Source organism: Eschrichtius robustus, chromosome 15, assembly GCF_028021215.1.
Source record: "Eschrichtius robustus isolate mEscRob2 chromosome 15, mEscRob2.pri, whole genome shotgun sequence".
Classification (NCBI taxonomy): domain Eukaryota; kingdom Metazoa; phylum Chordata; class Mammalia; order Artiodactyla; family Eschrichtiidae; genus Eschrichtius; species Eschrichtius robustus.
The window spans coordinates 18,574,000-18,594,860 of NC_090838.1; the positions used below are offsets into that span (position 1 = coordinate 18,574,000).

General features: G+C 34.7%; 1 protein-coding gene across 2 annotated transcripts in view; it reads right to left on the reverse strand.

Annotated features, from left to right (window-relative positions):
- Positions 1–20,861, reverse strand: part of ATAD2B (ATPase family AAA domain containing 2B) — a 155,322-nt gene that overhangs the window by 21,298 nt on the left and 113,163 nt on the right. For both annotated transcript variants that reach the window (XM_068564720.1, XM_068564719.1), the window contains exon 22: positions 17,234–17,393. In XM_068564720.1, the coding sequence (XP_068420821.1) occupies positions 17,234–17,393 (160 nt within the window). The remainder of the gene's footprint in view (positions 1–17,233; positions 17,394–20,861) is intronic.

The following is a 20,861-nucleotide window of genomic DNA, read 5'->3' on the forward strand; positions in this document are numbered from 1 at the left end:
TAGGAAGATACATATCGATAATTACCTTAAACATGAATGGATTAAATGCTCCAACCAAAAGACACAGGCTTGCTGAATGGATACAAAAACAAGACCCATATATATGCTGTCTACAAGACACCCACTTCAGACCTAGGGACACATACAGACTGAAAGTGAGGGGATGGAAAAAGATATTCCATGCAAATGGAAATCAAAAGAAAGCTGGAGTAGCAATACTCATATCAGATAAACAGACTTTAAAATAAAGAATGTTACAAGAGACAAGGAAGGACACTACATAATGATCAACGGATCAATCCAAGAAGAAGATAACAATTATAAATATATATGCACCCAACATAGGAGCACCTCAATACATAAGGCAACTGCTAACAGCTGTAAAGGAGGAAATCGACACTAACACAATAATAGTGTGGGACTTTAACACCTCACTTACACCAATGGACAGATCACCCAAAATGAAAATAAATAAGGAAACAGAAGCTTTAAATGACACAATAGACCAGATAGATTTAATTGATATTTATAGGACATTCCATCCAAAAACAGATTACACTTTCTTCTCAAGTGTGCACGGAACATTCTCCAGGATAGATCCCATCTTGGGTCACAAATCAAGCCTCAGTAAATTTAAGAAAATTGAAATCATATCAAGCGTCTTTTCTGACCACAACGCTATGAGATTAGAAACTAATTACAGAGAAAAAAAGTAAAAAACACAAACACATGGAGGCTAAACAATACATTACTAAATAACCAAGAGATCACTGAAGAAATCAAAGAGGAAATCAAAAAATACCTAGAGACAAATTACAATGAAAGCACGACGATCCAAAACCTATGGGATGCAGCAAAAGCAGTTCTAAGAGGGAAGGTTATAGGTATACAAGCCTACCTCAAGAAACAAGAAAAATCTCAAGTAAACAATCTAACCTTACACCTAAAGGAACTAGAGAAAGAAGAACAAACAAAACCCAAAGTTAGCAGAAGGAAAGAAATCATCAAGATCAGAGCAGAAATAAATGAAACAGAAACAAAGAAAACAATAGCAAAGATCAAGAAAACTAAAAGCTGGTTCTTTGAGAAGATAAACAAAATTGATAAACCATTAGCCAGACTCATCAGGAAACAGAGGGAGAGGACTCAAGTCAATAAACTTAGAAATGAAAAAGGAGAAGTTACGACAGACACAGCAGAAATACAAAGCATCCTAAGAGACTACTACAAGCAACTCTATGCCAATAAAATGGACAACCTGGAAGAAATGGACAAACTTTTAGAAAGTTATAACCTTCCAAGACTGAACCCGGAAGAAACAGAAAATATGAACAGACCAATCATGAGTAATGAAATTGAAACTGTGATTAAAAAATCTTCCAACAAACAAAAGTCCAGGACCAGATGGCTTCACAGGTGAATTCTATCCAACATTTAGAGAAGAGCTAACACCCATCCTTCTCAAACTCTTCCAAAAAACTGCGGAGGAAGGAACACTCCAAAACTCATTCTATGAGGCCACCATCACCCTGATACCAAAACCAGACAACGATACTACAAAAAAAGAAAATTACAGACCAATATCACTCATGAATATAGATGCAAAAATCCTCAACAAAGTACTAGCAAACAGAATCCAACAACACATTAAAAGGATCATACACCATGATCAAGTGGGATTTATCCCAGGGATGCAAGGATTCTTCAATATACACAAATCAATCAATGTGATACACCATATTAACAAATTGAAGAATAAAAACCATATGATCATCTCAATAGATGCAGAAAAAGCTTTTGACAAAATTCAACACCCATTTATGATAAAAACTCTCCAGAAAATGGGCATAGAGGGAACCTACCTCAACATAATAAAGGCCATATACGACAAACCCACAGCAAACATCATTCTCAATGGTGAAAAACTGAAAGCATTTCCTCTAAGATCAGGAACGAGACAAGGATGTCCACTCTCACCACTATTATTCAACGTAGTTTTGGAACTCCTAGCCACGGCAATCAGAGAAGAAAAAGAAATAAAAGGAATACAGATTGGAAAAGAAGAAGTAAAACTGTCACTGTTTGCAGATGACATGATACTATACATAGAGAATCCTAAAGATGCCACCAGAAAACTACTAGAGCTAATCAATGAATCTGGTAAAGTTGCAGGATACAAAATTAATGCACAGAAATCTCTTGCATTCCTATACACTAATGATGAAAAATCTGAAAGAGAAATTAAGGAAACACTCCCATTTACCATTGCAACAAAAAGAATAAAATACCTAGGAGTAAACCTACCTGGGGAGACAAAAGACCTGTATGCAGAAAACTATTAGACACTGATGAAAGAAATTAAAGATGATATCAACAGATGGAGAGATATACCATGTTCTTGGATTGGAAGAATCAATATTGTGAAAATGACTATACTACCCAAAGCAATCTACAGATTCAATGCAATCCCGATCAAATTACCAATGGCATTTTTTACGGAACTAGAACAAAAAATCTTTAAATTTGTATGGAGACACAAAAGACCCCAAATAGCCAAAGCAGTCTTGAGGGAAAAAAACGGAGCTGGAGCAATCAGACTCCCTGACTTCAGACTCTACTACAAAGCTACAGTCATCAAGACAATATGGTACTGGCACAAAAACAGAAACATAGATCATAGGAACAAGATAGAAAGCCCAGAGATAAACCCAGGCACCTATGGTCAATTAACCTATGACAAAGGAGGCAAGGATATACAATGGAGAAAAGACAGTCTCTTCAGTAAGTGGTGCTGGGAAAACTGGACAGCTACATGTAAAAGAATGAAATTAGAACACTCCCTAACACCATACACAAAAATAAACTCAAAATGAATTACAGACCTAAATGTAAGACTGGACACTATAAAACTCTTAGAGGAAAACATAGGAAGAACACTCTTTGACATAAATCACAGCAAGATCTTTTTTGATCCACCTCCTAGAGTAATGGAAATAAAAACAAAAACAAATGGGACCTCATGAAACTTCAAAGCTTTTGCACAGCCAAGGAAACCATAAACAAGACAAAAAGACAACCCTCAGAATGGGAGAAAATATTTGCAAACAAATCAACGGACAAAGGATTAATCTCCAAAATATATAAACAGCTCATGCAGCTCAATATTAAGAAAACAAACAACCCAATGCAAAAATGGGCAGAAGACCTAAATAGACATTTCTCCAAAGAAGACATACAGATGGCCAACAAGCACATGAAAAGCTGCTCTACATCACTAATTATTAGAGAAATGCAAATCAAAACTACAATGAGGTATCACCTCACACTAGTTAGAATGGGCATCATCAGAAAATCTACAAACAACAAATGCTGGAGAGGGTGTGGAGAAATGGGAACCCTCCTGCACTGTTGGTGGGAATGTAAATTGATACAGCCACTATGGAGAACAGTATGGAGGTTCCTTAAAAAACTAAAAAATAGAATTACCATATGATCCAGCAATCCCACTACTGGGCATATACCCAGAGAAAACCATAATTCAAAAAGACACATGCACCCCAGTGTTCACTGCAACACTATTTACAATAGCCAGGTCATGGAAGCAACCTAAATGCCCACTGACAGATGAATGGATAAAGATGATGTGGTACATATGTATAATTGAATATTACTCAGCCATTAAAAGGAACGAAATTGGGTCATTTGTTGAGACGTGGATGGATCTAGAGACTGTCATACAGAGTGAAGTAAGTCAGAAAGAGAAAAACAAATATCGTATATTAACGCATATATGTGGAAACTAGAAAAATGGTACAGATGAACCGGTTTGCAGGACAGAAATTGAGACACAGATGTAGAGAACAAACGTATGGACACTAAGGGGGGAAAGCGGCAGGGGGTGGTGGTGGTGGTGTGATGAATTGGGAGATTGGGACTGCCATGTATACACTGATGTGTAAGATACTGGTGACTAATAAGAACCTGCTGTATAAAAAAATAAAGTTAAAAAATTTAAAAAAAAAAATCCAAGTGGAGATATCATGTAGGCAAATGAATATAGATCTCGACAATTTATGACCAAAAGCCACAATGTGTAATCTGTATTTACTGTTTAAAATTTTGTACTTCCCTAAGCCTTAAAAAAAAGAAAAAAGATTATGGCATAAGAGACATATAATAAACTGCACATATTTAAAGTATACATTGTGATATGCTTTGACATAAGTACAAATCCATAACATCATCATTATATCAAGATAATGAATATATCCACCATCACCAAAAGTCTCCTTGTGCCCCTCTGTCATCCTTCCTTTCACTCTTTCCACAACCCTCCATTCCCAGGGAACCACAGGTCTGTCTACTGGTACCACAGATTACTTCATATTTTCTAGAATTATGTACACTATAATATATGTTGAATCGCATATATATTCTCTATATATTAATGTGTATATAATTCTAACATATTTATAAATACATATATAAATGGGGTTATAAAGAATATATTCTTTTTTTGTCTGTATTCTTTTACTTGACATAATTATTTTGACATTAATACCTATTGTTTTATATAATATTGTATAGCAAGTACACTTCAATTAAAAATTAATTTTTAAAAAAATAATAAAAATACCTATTGTATTGTATGCATCAACACTCCATTCCTTTTTATTGCTGAGTAATATTTCACTATTGGATATAACACAATTTATTTATCCATTCACATGTTAATGGACATTAGGGATGGTTCTGGGTTTTGGCAATTATCAACAATGTTACATAAATGTTCATGAACAAGTCTTTATATGGACATATGTTTTCATTTCCCTTGAGTTAATATTTAAGAGTGGAATGGCTAGCTCAACAATGGGTGTATGTATGTTTAACAATCTTAAAACTGCCAAGCTTTTTCAAAGTTGTACCATTATATATTCCTACCAGCAGTGCACCACAGTTCCAGTTCCTCCACATCCTTGGTCAACACTTGGTATGATTAGTCTTTTTAATTTTAGACATTCTTATAGGTGTTTAGTGGTATCTCATTATGCTTTTGATTTGCATTTTGTTTAAGATTAATGAAGTTGCGTATACCTTCATGTTCTTATTTTCCCTCTGTATATCATCTTTGGTGAAGTGTCTTCAAATCTTATACCTATTATTTTAATTGGGTTGTTTTCTTATTATTAAATTTTTTTAATAAACTTATTTATTTATTTATTTATTTTGGGGGCTAGTATTGTAGTTCCATAAATACAACTGAGTTTTGTATATTGATCTTGTATCCTGCAACCTCACTAAACACACCTGCTAGTTCTAACAGTGTCTTTGCAAATTCCATAGGATTTTCTCTGTAGACATCATGTTGTCTACAAATGAAGATAGTTTTACTTCTTCATTCCCAAACTAGATACCTCTTATTTCTTTTTCTTACCTTACTGCACTTTCTGGAACCTTCAGTATAATGTTGGGTAGAAGTGGCAAAAGTGGACATCTTTGCCATGTTCTTGATCTTAAGGGGAAGCATTTAGTCTTCGGTCATTAAGTATGATGTGAACTGTAGGCTTTTTCTTCATGTCCTTAATCAGACTGAGGATGGTCCTTTCTACTCCTCGTTTGCTTACACTTTGTACTCAGGAATACCTACTGGATTTGTCAAATGCTTTTGTGCACTAACTGAGATAATCACTTCTTAGTCTGTTAATACAGTGACTTGCATCGATTGGTTTTCAAATTTTAAACCAATCTTGCATTCCTTGCATATTGAAGCAGGAATAAACCCTACTTAATCACAAGGTATTATCTTTTTAACATATTGGATATAACTTGCCAAAATTTTATGTTCATGAGGGATACAGGTCTATAGTTTATTTGGTCTTTTTTTTTTCCCCCCTTGTAATATCTTTTTCAGAGTAATGCTAACTTTATAGACTAGGTTGGAAAGAATTCTCTCCACTTCAATTTTCTGGAAAAGTTTGTGTAGAACTGGTATTATTTTTTTCCCTAAATGTTCAGTAAAATCAACCAGTGAAGGCATCCAGGCCTAAAGTTTTCTTAATGGGAATGTTTTTAACTGTTAGTTCAATTTCTTTAATAGAAAAAGAATTACCTATTCACATTATACATTTCTTCTTTCATGAGCTTTTTTTTTTTGTCTTTCAACAAATTTATCCAATTTACTGAAGTTGTCAAGTGTATTGGCATAAAGCTGTTCATAAAGTTCCCTTACTGTTCTCTTAATATCTGTAGAATATGTAGTAATGTTACCTCCTTCATTCTTGTTAATGGTAATTTGTGACTTCTCGTTATCCTGACCAGCTCCACTGGAGATTTATCAATTACCAATCTTCTAAAAGAACCAGCTTTGCATTTCCTTGGTTTTCTCAATTTTTTTTCCTGTTTACTATTTTATTGATCTGTTCAGATCTTTATTATTTCCTTTCTTTTGCTTACTTTGGGTTTCATTTGCTCTCTGTTTCCTAGTTTCTCAAGTTGGGAGTTCAGATCAGTTATTTGAGACTTTTCTTCTTTTCTAATTTAAGTATTTAGTGCTATAAATTTCCACCTAAGTAATGCATTAGCTGCACCTCATAAGTTTTTATATTTTCATTTTATCCACTTAAATAATTTTTAAACTTCTCTTTTGATTTCTTCCTTGATCCATGGAGTTATTTAGAAGTGTGGTATTTAGTTTCCAAATATCTTTTCCAAATAACCTTTTGTTATTGATTTCTAATTTAATTCCATTGTGGTCAAAGAACATACTTTGTATGATTTGAATCCTTTTATATTTAATAAGACTCATTCTGTGGCCCAGAATATGTTCTATCTTGGTGAACATTCCAGTACACTTGAAAATAATGTGTATATATGTTGCCATTGGGAAAAGTGTTCTATAAATATCACTTAGATAAAGTTGATGGATAGGGTTGTTCAAGTCTTCTATATCTTTACTGACTTTCTGTATACTAGCCTTATCTAGTTTTAAGAGAGGGATAATAAAAGTCTCCAAGAAATTACAAATTTCTCTATTTTTCCTTGCAGTTCTATCAATTTTTGCTTCATGAATTTTAAAGCTCTGTTATCAGAAGCAATAAATATTTAGAATTATCATGTGTACTTGATAACTGTGAAATAATCTTCTTTAACCCAGGTATCTTTGGCCTGAAATCAACTTTGATATTTATATAATCACTCCAACTTGGTATGATTATGGTATTTCATGCTTTTAATCTATTTGTAGCTTTATATTTAAAGTGGGTTTCTTGTATAAAAAAACAAAATACTAATTCAAAAAGATATGCACCCCAATGTTAATAGCAGCATTATTTACAATAGCCAAGACACAGAAGCAACGTAAGTGTCCATCAACAGATGAATGGATAAGGAAGAGGATATATATATATACATACATATATATATATATACACACACACACAGAAAATATATATATATATATATATATATATATGGACTACTCAGCCATTAAAAAAATGAAATTTTGCAATTTATGACAATATGAATAGACCTGTAGGGTATTATGTTTAGTGAAATGAGTCAGAGAAAGACAAATACTGTATGTTATCAGTTATATGTCGAATCTAAAAAATAAAACAAACAAATGAATATAACAAACCAGAAACAGACTCACAGATATAGAGAACTAGTGGTTACCAGTGAAGAGAGGGAAGGGGGAGAGACAAGATAAGGGTAGGGGATTAAGAGGTACAAACTACTATGTACAAAATAAGTATGCTACAGGATATAATGTACAGCAAAGGGAATATAGCCAATATTTTATATAACTTTAAATGGAGTATAATCTCTAAGAATTTTGAATCATTATGTTGTATAATACTATAAATCAGCTATGCCTCAATTTTTAAAAAAGTAGATGGGAGGTAAATGAATGAATGAATAAGTTTTTTTAAAAAATAACCTTAAATAAACAAACAAGAAAGTGGGTTTCTTGGAAAGGAACCTCATTAGTGCAGTAGGCAGAGTGTCAGTCTCATCAAGTGGGTTTCTTGTAGGGAGCATATGGTTGGGTCTTGCTTTTTTATCCAAAAGACATTCTCTGCCTTTATTTGTGATGTTCAAGCCAGGTATCAGCAAGTTTTCCTGTATAAGGCCAGAGAGTAAATATCTTAGGTTTCTCAAGCCATAAGGTCTCTGGCAAGTATTCAAAGCAGCCCCTGTAGCATAAAAGCAGCCCTAGACAACATGTAAACAAAGGGGCATGCCTGTGTTCCAACTATGAAAACTTCATTTACAAAACCAGGCAGTCAGTTTGACTGTAGTTTGTTGATCCCTGGTTTAGCGGATCATTTGGTTTTTATATAATTTATGTGATTATTAATATGCTTGCTATTTACTTTCTACTTGTCCCACATGCTCTTTGTTCCCTTTTTCCTCTTTTTTCTCACTTCTTTTGGATTGTGTACATTTTTATGATCCAGTTTTTCTCCTTGTTGGTTTATCACCTCTAACTATTTGCTACACTACTGCTAGCCCTATATAAACATCAAGGAATATTCCCTCTCTTTCTCCGGCCTCAGGTAGTTTCCTCACACATATGTGCTGATCATTATTCAGCTAGCTAAAGACTGGAGGAGGCTCTTCTGCAGATCTCCAGAGTGCTCTCTCTGTGCAGCTTTCTCCTTCCTGGTACTCTGCCCTGAGAACTTGATCCACACTTTGGCCTCCTTACATTCCCAGCAATTCAGGGAGACTTCCAGGCTCCGCCTGGCTTCTTCCTTCCCGTACCACACAGTCTGGAAGCTATCCAGGCAACTATAGTGCTCAACTTGTTAGTTTCCCATCCTTCACAGATCATTTCCATCGTTTCCTGATATCCAATGTCTTCAAAATTGTTTTTTCAAATATTTTGTTCAGTTTTTTTTTCCCACTGTTTCAGGCAGAAGGGGAAATTCAGTCCCTTTTAATCCATCTTAGCCAGAATCAGAAGTCTCCTGATATTTTAAAACATTCTTTGAAAACCAAATTTTAATGGTTATGTGACAATCCAAAGAAAGATGAACCTTAATTTTTCAAAATTATTGCTCTATTGTTGGAAGTTTAAAGTTCCTTCAAATTCTAACCACTACAAACAAAAAACTACAATGAACACCCTGAGAAGGAGCTATGCTTTCAAGCTGATATTTGTAGCCCAGGCAACTTTCTGCCACTGGCTTTCCATTTCAGCTTGAAAAAAGCTAAAAAAAAAAGTAAAATTAAATGTAAAGGTCATGTATCTAGCACATTATACTCTAAAATAACTCAGTGATCTTTCTTTTTGTTTTTCTTTAAACACATGCTTCCCACCCACATTCCATCCCCAATTAAAGGGGGGAGAAGAATGAATGAATGAATGAATTAAGAAAAGAATTCCATAAAAATTTCCCACTGGTCTGAAGGACAAGGAATTTATTCTAAAGAGCATCTGTGGGGACTTCCCTGGTGGCAAAGTGGTTAAGAATCCGCCTGCCAATGCAGGGGACACAGGGTCGGATCCTGGTCTGGGAAGATCCCACATGTCACGGAGCAACTAAGCCCACGTGCCACAACTTCTGAAGCCCACGCACCTAGAGCCCGTGCTCCACAACAAGAGAGAAGCCACCACAATGAGAAGCCCGTGCACCGCAACGAAGAGTAGCCCCTGCTCGCTGCAACTAGAGAAAACCAGTGCTCAGCAACAAACACCTGACACAGCCAAAAAAAAAAAAAAAAAAAATTAATAACAAGAAGTTTTTTTAAAAATAAAGAGCATCTGTAGGAATTCCCTGGCAGTCCAGTGGATAGGACTCCATGCTTTCACTGCTTAGGGCCCAGGTTCAACCCCTGGTCAGGGAACTGAGGTCCCACAAGCCACACAGAGTGGCCTAAATAAATAAATAAATAAATAAATAAATAAATAAATAAATAAATAGCATCTGCATCTGACAAGGTAATGCTTTTTACATATGCCTATCATTAAAATTCTTTTTAATCATTCTTAGCTTAGAACAGTGTCTAAGTTTATACATAGCACAGAACTGTAAGCTCACAGATTAAAATTAGAAGACATGTCCATATCTTGGATCTTCATCTTTTTTGATGGGTAGGCCAGTCATCCTGGATCTTATAAGCTTGTGATAAAGGTGGAAAAGTATACATGTACACCATTTTGTATGTAGTTGTTCAGAGACCCTCTCATGGCCACCAGACTTAAATTCCTTGCTTTAAAGTTATACACGAATAACAGCTACATATTTACCACCAGTTCTTTTATTTTGTCTCATACGTTAAAATCTTAAGATTCTCCAGATCCATGAAATTTAAAAGTAACATAAGCATAGCAGAAAAACCCCATACATACTGGCTTTGAAGTTAAGACAGACCACAGTCCATTCAGTTGTGCCATATAATATTTGTGGGTTTGTTCACAAATTACACAAGCTCTCTGAGACCCAATCTCCTTATAGCTATAAAATAAAGATATTACCACCTAGCTTTGCCTTCAATAAAAAGTAATGGCTATCAGAATAAACTGAGAAGTATTAATAAAATTAATACAGTCACTGCTTTTATGAAGGTAACAATTATTTCAACGTGTCTACGTTTCTTTTGTATTTTGGTGAACAGAAGTGTACTAGCTGGGTTTTTTTCAACAAAACTATTAAGAAAGATTAATAATATTTTTTTTAAAACTGATTTTTATGGGATGATTTTTCATCCTAAATCATTTCATAAATAAGAAATTTTACTGTATTTACTGGTTCATATCTGCATTATGTTATTATGTCTCCATTTTATAATTTCTACGTACTCTGAGACTCCTTCAGTTAGTATCTAAGAAGAGGACAATTCATAAAATTTACTCACTGGTCGCATTTATTAAGAATATGCTCCATACAAGATGTCTATACGGACCCTGTTCTCAATCAGCTTAGAGTCTAAAATACAGGATAAGGATATGTAAATAAGTAATCACTCCAGGGAAAAAAGGAAAGGAATAAGTGTCTCAGAAAAGTTACATAGTGTTACGATTCCAAGACGAAGGGATTACCGGTAACTGGACGGAAATCGGAAAAAACTTTCATGAGCGTAGCATTTCATATTCCTTGAAGGATAAGTGGGATTTTAAAAGATAAGCATGGTTTTGAAATGATGCACTAGGTTTTCTTGTATATAACTTACATCTCAACGAAACTGATTTAAAAAGAAAGAATGAAAAACAGAAAGAAGAAAGAAAGAACGAATGTACACACTCTCAGCAGAGGCAACACATTTAACAAAGGTACTGGAAGCGCCAACAGTAAGACTGCGACTTAAATTGAGAATTGGGACCCATATTCCCTCGAGGAGGGGTCCTTCTAGGCTGCCCTCTCTTTTCATTCTGTATACTGCCTATGTGATCTCACTCACCCCTATACACTTATGACTCCAACCAGGTCTCTTACTCAAACTTCTATCTCTGAACCCCCATATACAACTACTACACAATGTCTGCATTTTATCTGGGTGTACCAGAGGTAACTTGCATTAACACATCCAAAATTAAACTTAGCATACTGCCCATAAACCTGTTCCTCCATTGGTTTACTTGTCAGATTCCTAACACCCAGACCACAAAAACTCAGATGTCATTCTAGATTTCTGTTGGTCATACATAATTGGTTGGTCACTAAGCCCCCTATAGTTCAATCTATGTTGCCAAAGCAAGTGAATCTTTTTTTTTTTTTTGGCCGTGCCACGCAGCTTGTGGGATCTTAGTTCCCTGACCAGGGACTGAACCTGGGCCCCAGCAGTGAACGCGCTGAGTCCTAACCACTGGACTGCCAGGGAATTCCCCGCAAGTGAATCTTAATTGGTCTTCCAACCTCCATCTCATCGTTCCCTTGACCTTTAATACTGCCTATAATACTATACTCTGAAATGCAAATCAAATCAAATCACTTTCTGTCTCAAAACCACCCAGTGGCCCCTTATCATCTAGAGAATTAACTCTGAAATCCTTACACAGGATCAAATGAAGATAGGGAACTCACTATGACATTTACTTATCTGCAGGACTCCCCGCTAAGAAGCCTTTAGGCATCTCTCAGGCCAGAGCTGCATATCTCCAGCACTGAACACAATTTACACACAGAAAATACTTCATAAATGCTCAGTAAATGGAGATTCAGTGAGTAGAGAAGTGAATGAATTTCTCACTACTCCTCCACAGACACTCTACTTTCCAGCCATATTCTCTTTTTTTTATACCTTTGTACACTACTTTTCTCGGCCTAAAATGAATGCCCTTTTTAATCCTGTTCATCTCCAGTGTCTTCTCCTCTGTGCTCTACTCACACTGTACATATACCTAATACACACCTTATGAAACTGCATTACAATCGTCTGCTGCTGCCTCAAGACAAAATTCAAAATCGCCACCTCTATGCTATCTCTACACCTTAATAATCTATTACAATTACCTATAGTTAGATATTTGTCATTCCTATAAAACAGTGCGTTTCTAGATAGGAGGGATTGTGGCTTATTTATTAACTGTTATGGGCTGAACTGTGTTCTTCCCCAAAATTCATATGTTGAGACTATAAACCCCCCAATATCTCAGAATGTGACTGTATTTGGAGTAGAGACTTTAAAGAAGTCATCAAGGTAAAAGAAAGTCATAAGAGTAGGCCCTAATCTAATCTGATTTGCGTACTTATAAGGAGATGAAATTTGGACACACACAAGAGACACCAGGGGTGCATGGACACAAAGAAAAGACCATGTGAGGACACGGCAAGATGGTAGCCTCCGAAAACAAAGGAAAGAGGCTTCAGAGGAAACCAAATCTGCCGACACCTTGATTTTGGACTTTTAGCCTCCAGAACTATGGGTAAATCAATTTCTGTTGCTTAAGCCACGCAGTCTGTGGTATTTTGTTAAGGAAGTCCTAGCAAATTAATACTATAACATATAGCATAATGTCTGTCACATAGTAGTTATTCAATATGTATTACTGATCTGAATACCTCCATCTCAAGAGGCAAGGGCTGTCACAGTACTCTAAGCACTCAGCTCGGTAACAGCACATGATACTTACAAATACTAATAGAAAATATGAATGAGTTTGACTGAAGCATAGCCCTAGAGGGCTCCAAAAGCTGGGGTGAATCTGTGAGCTTTATTCCTAAACAACTGGTACAAAACAGAAGATTTTGAGAATACTACAAGACTAGGGCTGAAATTTCATCAAAATCAGCTAAATGAGGGTATGTATGTGAATGCACTTGAGGGCTAGAGGGGGCATGTGGTACAAGACAAAGAATGGGGAACAGTTAAACATAAAATATATCACATATTTATAAGATAATAATTAGGATCAAATATCTGATACTAGTCACATTTAGAACCTACAAACTAAAACTCTTCTGGCTAACATATTTAATTTTTGTCCACTTTATCCTCAAGGGAGAATCTGGGTAAACACTTAGACAACATGTACAGCTTCCAGAATGTTGGCTTTTGTCTTCTATGTACATGCTAGTTTTTTTCCCCAAATGGCCAAGTGTTCTGCAAAACAGAACACTGTAAGCTTTCAAATACTCATGGGAACTTGTAAAAGTAATACAACATTCATGTAATTTCCACTTGCTACACAACAGACCCTGAGGTTATTTTCCTAATACATAACAAGTTGTTCTGTTGCTAAGAAGAAAAAAAGGGCTCTTGACTGAAGATATGAAAAAATCTGAACAGAGCCGAAATCATGCTTTTGAATTATATGACACTTTTTGCATCTAAAACAGTGAAGAAATAAAGTTACAAGTGTATCATGTCAACTCTAACTGTGAGATAGAGCCATATTCTTTCATTATACAACTGCATTCTGTAGTAAAAGGTTATTATGCACCAGAAATCATTGCTTCTTTCATAAAAGCAATATTATTTCAATGTGGTTATAATTAAGTTACACAGGGCGGGGTGGGGGGAGAATCTGGATTGACCCTTTCTACTGGCTTTTTCTAACCGCTCAAATTCATTTTTCACTATCAGTCCCTAGATTTGTTCCAAAATAGGATTAAATTTTAAATGTGGTCCATACTAATAAGCACAAAGTACAAAGGGTCATTCTAAAGCAAATACGTAGGTACACACTAAGGAAACAACTTATAACAAATTAAAGCATAATTTAAATAATAATGATAACAAGAATAAATATATGAATGACTAAACTTTATGGAATACTTCTCACATCTCAGGCACTATGCTAAGGGCCTAACATATTCAAGTTGAACCACATGAAAATGGCAATTTCATAAGGTTTAACCTAACACATTTTCTCATCTAATCCTTACAACTACCCAGTGACAAGAGTACTCTAATTATCCCTATTTGCAGATAAGGGAACTAAAATTTAGAGGACTTAACTTGATCAAGTTAAAGAACTAGGAAATAAAACTGGGACTGAAGCCTAGGTGTACGTCCAAAGCCCAGGCTCTCCTTACCTACTGCACAGTTTCAGTAACCTCTATGTCTTGAAAAACTAACAGGATGAGAGTGTAGGCACTCAAGTACTCTCACACACTGCTCAAGGTCACTATATAGACACCTGTGCAACTGTACCTTCACCAAGAACGCAGCAAGGGAATCAAAGGAGACTGACATCCAGCCCATTCTTTACTAGCCAAACTGTGGCCCTGTTGCAGATGCCATCTACACTGAAAAGGAGATTCTCTCAGTCACACAAAACTGCTATATTGGTTAACAAGTGACCCTGATGCTGCTAGAAGAAGATTTTTTAAATTGTGAGTAAATGTTAACAACACAGTTTAAAAGCCTTAAAAGAGATTATTATACAATCTTTGATCCAGAAATTTCACTTCAAGGAATTTATCTTCAGGAAATAATTAAGGATATACATAAAATTTATGCCATATTCATCAGTGTTATAATAGAGAAAAAAGCTAAAAAATCTAATATGTCCAACAATAGGGTAGTAGCTACTATAATACATCCATATGATAAAAATTATGTGGTAAAAATACATTAACTCATAACCTTTTCACAAAATATTACATGAATGAAAATGTTTACAAAAGTTATATTTTCATTTTAGTAAAAATATTATTCATACATGTATTTCATATATAATATCTGTGCATGTGTATGTGTGACAGAGAGAGAGAGCGAGAGGGAGGGAGGGAGGGAGGGAAAGAGAAAGAGAGAAAACACTAGATAACAGGATTATAGGTTGCTTTAATTTTCTTAATTTTTATCCTCATAAATTTTTCTATATGATATACAATGAAAAGTAAAAAAAAAAAAAAAAAACCTAAACAAACAACAACAAGATATAAATGTCCTGATACAAAGCTTAAAAACTGTTAGATACCAAGAGTAGCTATATAAAAGTTTATTCTGCCTCTTAACTTGGAATTAAAGTATGTAATTTACTATGGTCTAAACTGAGACAAGAAATACTTAACTTCATGTAGAAATGAGAAACCCAGGTCATTCTAACAGGTGGCCTTGAGTTAAGAACCACTGCCCATAAATACAGACACAAAGCAGAAACTGTATTCTGAATATCTTTAGATAACTGAAAGTTTGCGTTAATTTTTTAAAAATAAAAAGCATCTTAGTTGTATATCATCTGTGAAAGAAACAATTCTCAACAGAGTAAGAAAAAGAGTAATGACCCCTGCCAGCTGGGAAAGGGCCTAGCACTATCGGCCAGGCCTTGGTGTATTCATATGAAACATAAAAACAATTTTAGGGACTTCCCTGGTGGTCCAGGGGCTAAGAATCTGCCTTCCAATGCAGGGGACGCAGGTTCCGTCCCTGGTCGGGGTACTAAGATCCCACATGCCTTAGGGCAACTAATCCCACGCGCCGCAACCACACGCTCTGGAGCCCACGTGCCACAACTAGCGAGAAGCCCGCAAAACGCAACGAAGATCCTGTGTGCTGCAATTAAGACGCAACACGGCAAAATAAATAGAATAATTTTAAAAAATGAAAAATAAAAAAAAACTTAAACAATTTTACAGAACACCACTCTGTGACCATGGTGGATCAAGATAAAAACAAGACCACTCCATAATCAGGTCTGAACACAGACAAAGTATGAACGCTGTCCTAACCACAAAAATAACCAAATATAATCCTATCCTGGGTAAGATGAATGACTGCTGCTTCTTTACCAATCACAACTTTAGCCCTGCTCCATTCTTCTTGCCTTCCAGGTTCTTAAAATACCTAGTCCCCGAATTATTCCCACTTCCTAAGAGCATCTAATCCACTGCAAAGCCCTACTTCCTTAAACCCTCCCCAGAATCACTTAATGCTAGCTCAAATCCTATATGGCTCCCCATGATATACATTCTCCTTTATTACAATGTATCAATAAATTCATCTTGTTTAACTACAGATTATTCCTGGAGGTCTCCCCTGGAGGGCATTAACAGAGTTCGGACTACAGATTAGAGTACAGGGTGGGATTAGGAGTAAACTAATAAAATTATATAAAAATACATGCAGTCTATAAAACAGATAACATCTATCTACCTAAAGGAGGTCTTTTGATAAGTAAACTTATCCACAATAAGTTTCCACAAATTCGAAATTACCAGTGTTTATCAGCACTGGTGATGTTGACTAAATAACTAAATCTTAAATTCACAACTATTCAGTTTTCCATCTTACCTGAAAAAAACAAGAATCTAAGTATAAAAAGTGAAAGGTAAATCAAGAAACTAAACCCTGAACATAATACTTAGAATAATAAAATCCTCTAATCTAAATATATTATCTAATAATTTAATAAATGAATTAGCAAATATTATATATAGGATGGATAAACAACAAGGTCCTACTGTATAGCACAGGGAACTACACTCAACATCTTGTGATAAACCATAATGGAAAAGAATACGAAAAAGAATATATGTATAACTGAGTCATTTTGCTGTACAGCAGAAATTAAACACAACATTGTATATCAACTATACATCAATAAAATTTTTTAAAAGAATAATAAAATCCTCTAATTTAAATATATCATTTAGTAATTTAACAGATGAATTTAATAATTAAATATTTAAGTATATTATTAGTTCCTCATCAAGAAGTTTCTAAATACAATAATATGTCATTAAGATTAATTTATCTATCTGAAATATAGGCAAGCTTTATTTAAATTTTAAACTATCTTCTCATTGATCACCAAAGTCAACCTTGCCCAGTGCATCCTTACCTCCTGGGTCCTTATCTGGATTGTACTCTAAAGCATTGCTACAGATGAGGTCAATATCTTTCAGGAAATCCTTAGCAGTCAGGTAATTATGCTTATCAATCTTAGTGATTACTGTTGATAAATCCATTGGTTCCTTGATTACTTCAAGATAATCTGAAACCTAAAACAGGATATTTTAATGAAAATTACTTCTGATATTTCATATAATCTACTCATAAAAATATAAAACCATACAGTTATTTTTAAATTAAATCTAGATATCTAGGAAATAATTATAGATAAGGATAAAATTATAGAGCAATTTATGCCACTAAAGATACTATGTCCTACTTTCCATGAAAAGCTTCAGTTTCAAGTCACATCTAAATCAACTCTGAAAAGTTTCTCATCTTGAAATATGAAACAAACTGTGTCAGCTGTCTTTTTTTTTTTAATCCTTTGGACACACCTGAGAAGAAAATGTATCGGTAAAAATACCCAATAAGCATCAATATATGTTACCTCAAGAAAAAAATTTTTTAAGGAAAATAAAAAGAAACAGATTTTCTTTTCTTATTATTAGAGATGTTCTCGGGTAAATCTCTTTAAAATCTCTAAACAAAAAAATTATCTGTCTTTTTCAGTTTTCCAGGATGAATCGTTTCATGGAAAGAGTTTTCTGCTCCTTTGGATTCATTACAAACATTCTGAGTCAACTATATAACAAAAGTAAGTATTGCTTTCATAACTAGAAAAAATTTACTGGCCTTGTCCCTAAATATAAACAAATCTACAAGCAAAAAATACATTTTGCTCAGTGTGATTTTCTGGGAGATAACCCAAAATAGAGATATTGGTCATGACTGCCCAATAAGTTGTATGTTTTATATCATTTGACCAATAAGAAAGCTCTTCCAACCTATATATCTATAGGTATACCTTGTTTTATTGCACTTGCCTTTACTGTGCTTTGCAGATATTGCATTTTTTTAGAAATTGAAGGTTTGTGGCAACCCTGTGTTGTCAGATGATGGTTAGCATTTTTTAGCAATAAAGTATTTTTTAATTAAGGTATGTACATTTTTTGTAGATATAATGCCATTGCATACTTAAAGAAGACTACAGTATAGTGTAAACATAACTTTTATATACACTGGGAAACCAAAGAATTCGTGTGACTCACTTTATTGCAATATTCACTTTACTGCAGTGGTCTAGAACTGAACCCACAATATCTCCAAAGTGTGTATGACCGTATTGTCTTCCTTAATGCAAATCTCAAATCAAGTAATTAGGTCTGACATAAACACAGTCTTAGAAATGTCTAATTAGTCCGGGACCAAATTCTGGGAATAGCGTAATTTCTGTTCTATGAAGCTAAAGGCTAGTTTTCTCCATTGCAGATGGCACTGATGCTTTTTTGGGATTTTTTTTTTTTTTGGCCTCGGCATGTGGGATCTTCCCCAGCCAGGGATCAAACTCATGCCCCCTGCATTGGGAGCATGGAGTCTTAACCACTGGACTACCAGTGCAGTTCACTGATGCCTTTTTTAAAATTTACATATTGAATATATATTCATATGAATAAATACACATATATGCATATACAAAAACATATGCATATATATACACATACATATTATTTATATGTTTTTAAATTTTTAGGTAGGTGTGTGTGCATGTTTTAATTTATTTTTCATTCTCTAGGAGCTAAAAAGCCAGCCAATCTCCTTATAGGGGAGATAGTGGAGCTATACTCAACAAGGAACAGTTCAGAAGATATTAGTTGGATCCTTGGCTCTGACAATTGACATGTATTGTGTACGTATGGAAAACATTTTATAAACTTTTGCACTATAAAAATTTATATTACTAAAGACCATAAAATTTTAGCACCTATGCTTAATTTTAAATTCGACGCTTATTTTCTAAACTTTTGTTTCCTCTGCAATTTGCTTTGGAATTTGATAAAGTTTTTAGACATTTCAAATTCATTATTTTAATACAAGTTTCTGTGTTTTAGGTTATCAAAATGTTATCTTAGTCTCCCCTCTCTATCTGTCCCAGAGACCCCTAAGTTTTCAGCCTTAAAAGTAAACAAAGAAGCAGTAGCAAAATGAACCTGAGAAAGAAAAAAAAAAAAGGAAAAAGAGAAAACATAACCCTAAAATTAAAGTTTTAACTGACCAACATCTTCTATCCCCTTCCACTGCCTTTCCATCATTTATAAAACTTCCACTCTATCACAGATGGCATTTGAAATCTGACAATCTCTTCTGGTTAGACAGAAAAAGTTTTCCTGGACAAAGGCAAAACTGGTTCACTCCCAGCACAGGAGGCTGACTTGGGGGCAAGTTCTTATCAATTAAGTGTCAGAGTTCCCATACCCAATTTGAAATAAAAATAAACATTTATAACAATCTTTAAAGTGGGCTGATAGTTTTAAGACTTTCTGAAAATACCATGAGGGAAAAAATATGCTTCACAAATATAAAATATGTATTAATTGCAAGAGCAAATAGGCAAGTCCTGTCATTCCAGTAGAAAAAGATGACAGCCGTGATATAAAGAATGTGGACTTCGAATTTTAAGAAACATTGAGTGTTGGCTGCGTCACTTGCCAATAAGCCTCAGTTTCTTCAACTGCAACATAATAATGACCTTGTGGGGTTGCTGAAAGGATCAAATGGCTAAAACTATGTATTGTGGATAAACATACAAATAAAATTAAACATAGTCCCTTTATTCCCAAAAGGGGGAGGTGGGGGGAATAGGTATTTTCAGGTTTTCCAAGGGGAAAAAACATAATGCTAGCTCACAGGCATAGATGAGGTAATGGTTCCAAAGGAATCTGCTCAGATCCAAGAGTACAGATTTCACAACGAGGACACAACATTAAACTCTGCATCACTTCATAATTCAAATTTAAAAAAAGATGAAGAAAAAAATTAAAACTAAAAACACCAAAGCTGTTCAAACATGGAGTCTGAACTATAAGAAGAATGCCAGTAAAGACTGCATTATGTGCATCCACACACTATATTATCCCAGGATAAAACAAAACAAAACAAAATTTATTCTACAGTATTATAGTAGATTCCAAATGGAAAATTTCTTTTCTCATCATCACAAACCATGCTCCCACAAGGACACAAAACAATACACATAGAAAGTGAGAAATTTTCCACTCGGAGCGGAGAAAATTCTTGGAGAGAAAACATTTCTTGGAGAGAAAAATAATAGGCTGTGCTTATAACCTCATACAGCATCTTAGTCACAGACATTTCCAAAATATGAAAGACAAATTTCAGGTTTCTCAGCTACCTCTTTCAGTAAGGTATACACAATTTGGGAAATGCCAATTTTAATTGGTATTGATTGGTTAATACCAATATTCTTTTGGAAAGCAGGATTTATCCTGGAATAAAAATAGTCTAGTATGGACATTTCACTAAAGTAACTTTTAATCCTCTTCTTAAATTGAAGAGTAGGAGATCACAAAGATCAATACTAATCAAGAGGACATATACAAATTGTCATTAATTTCATCCAAAAGTCACCAGATGTTTGCTGATGACATTGGTAGTTATCACATGGATTAAAATTTTACAGGCTAGGGGTAATATTCATCCATGCCTTTGTTTTTTTC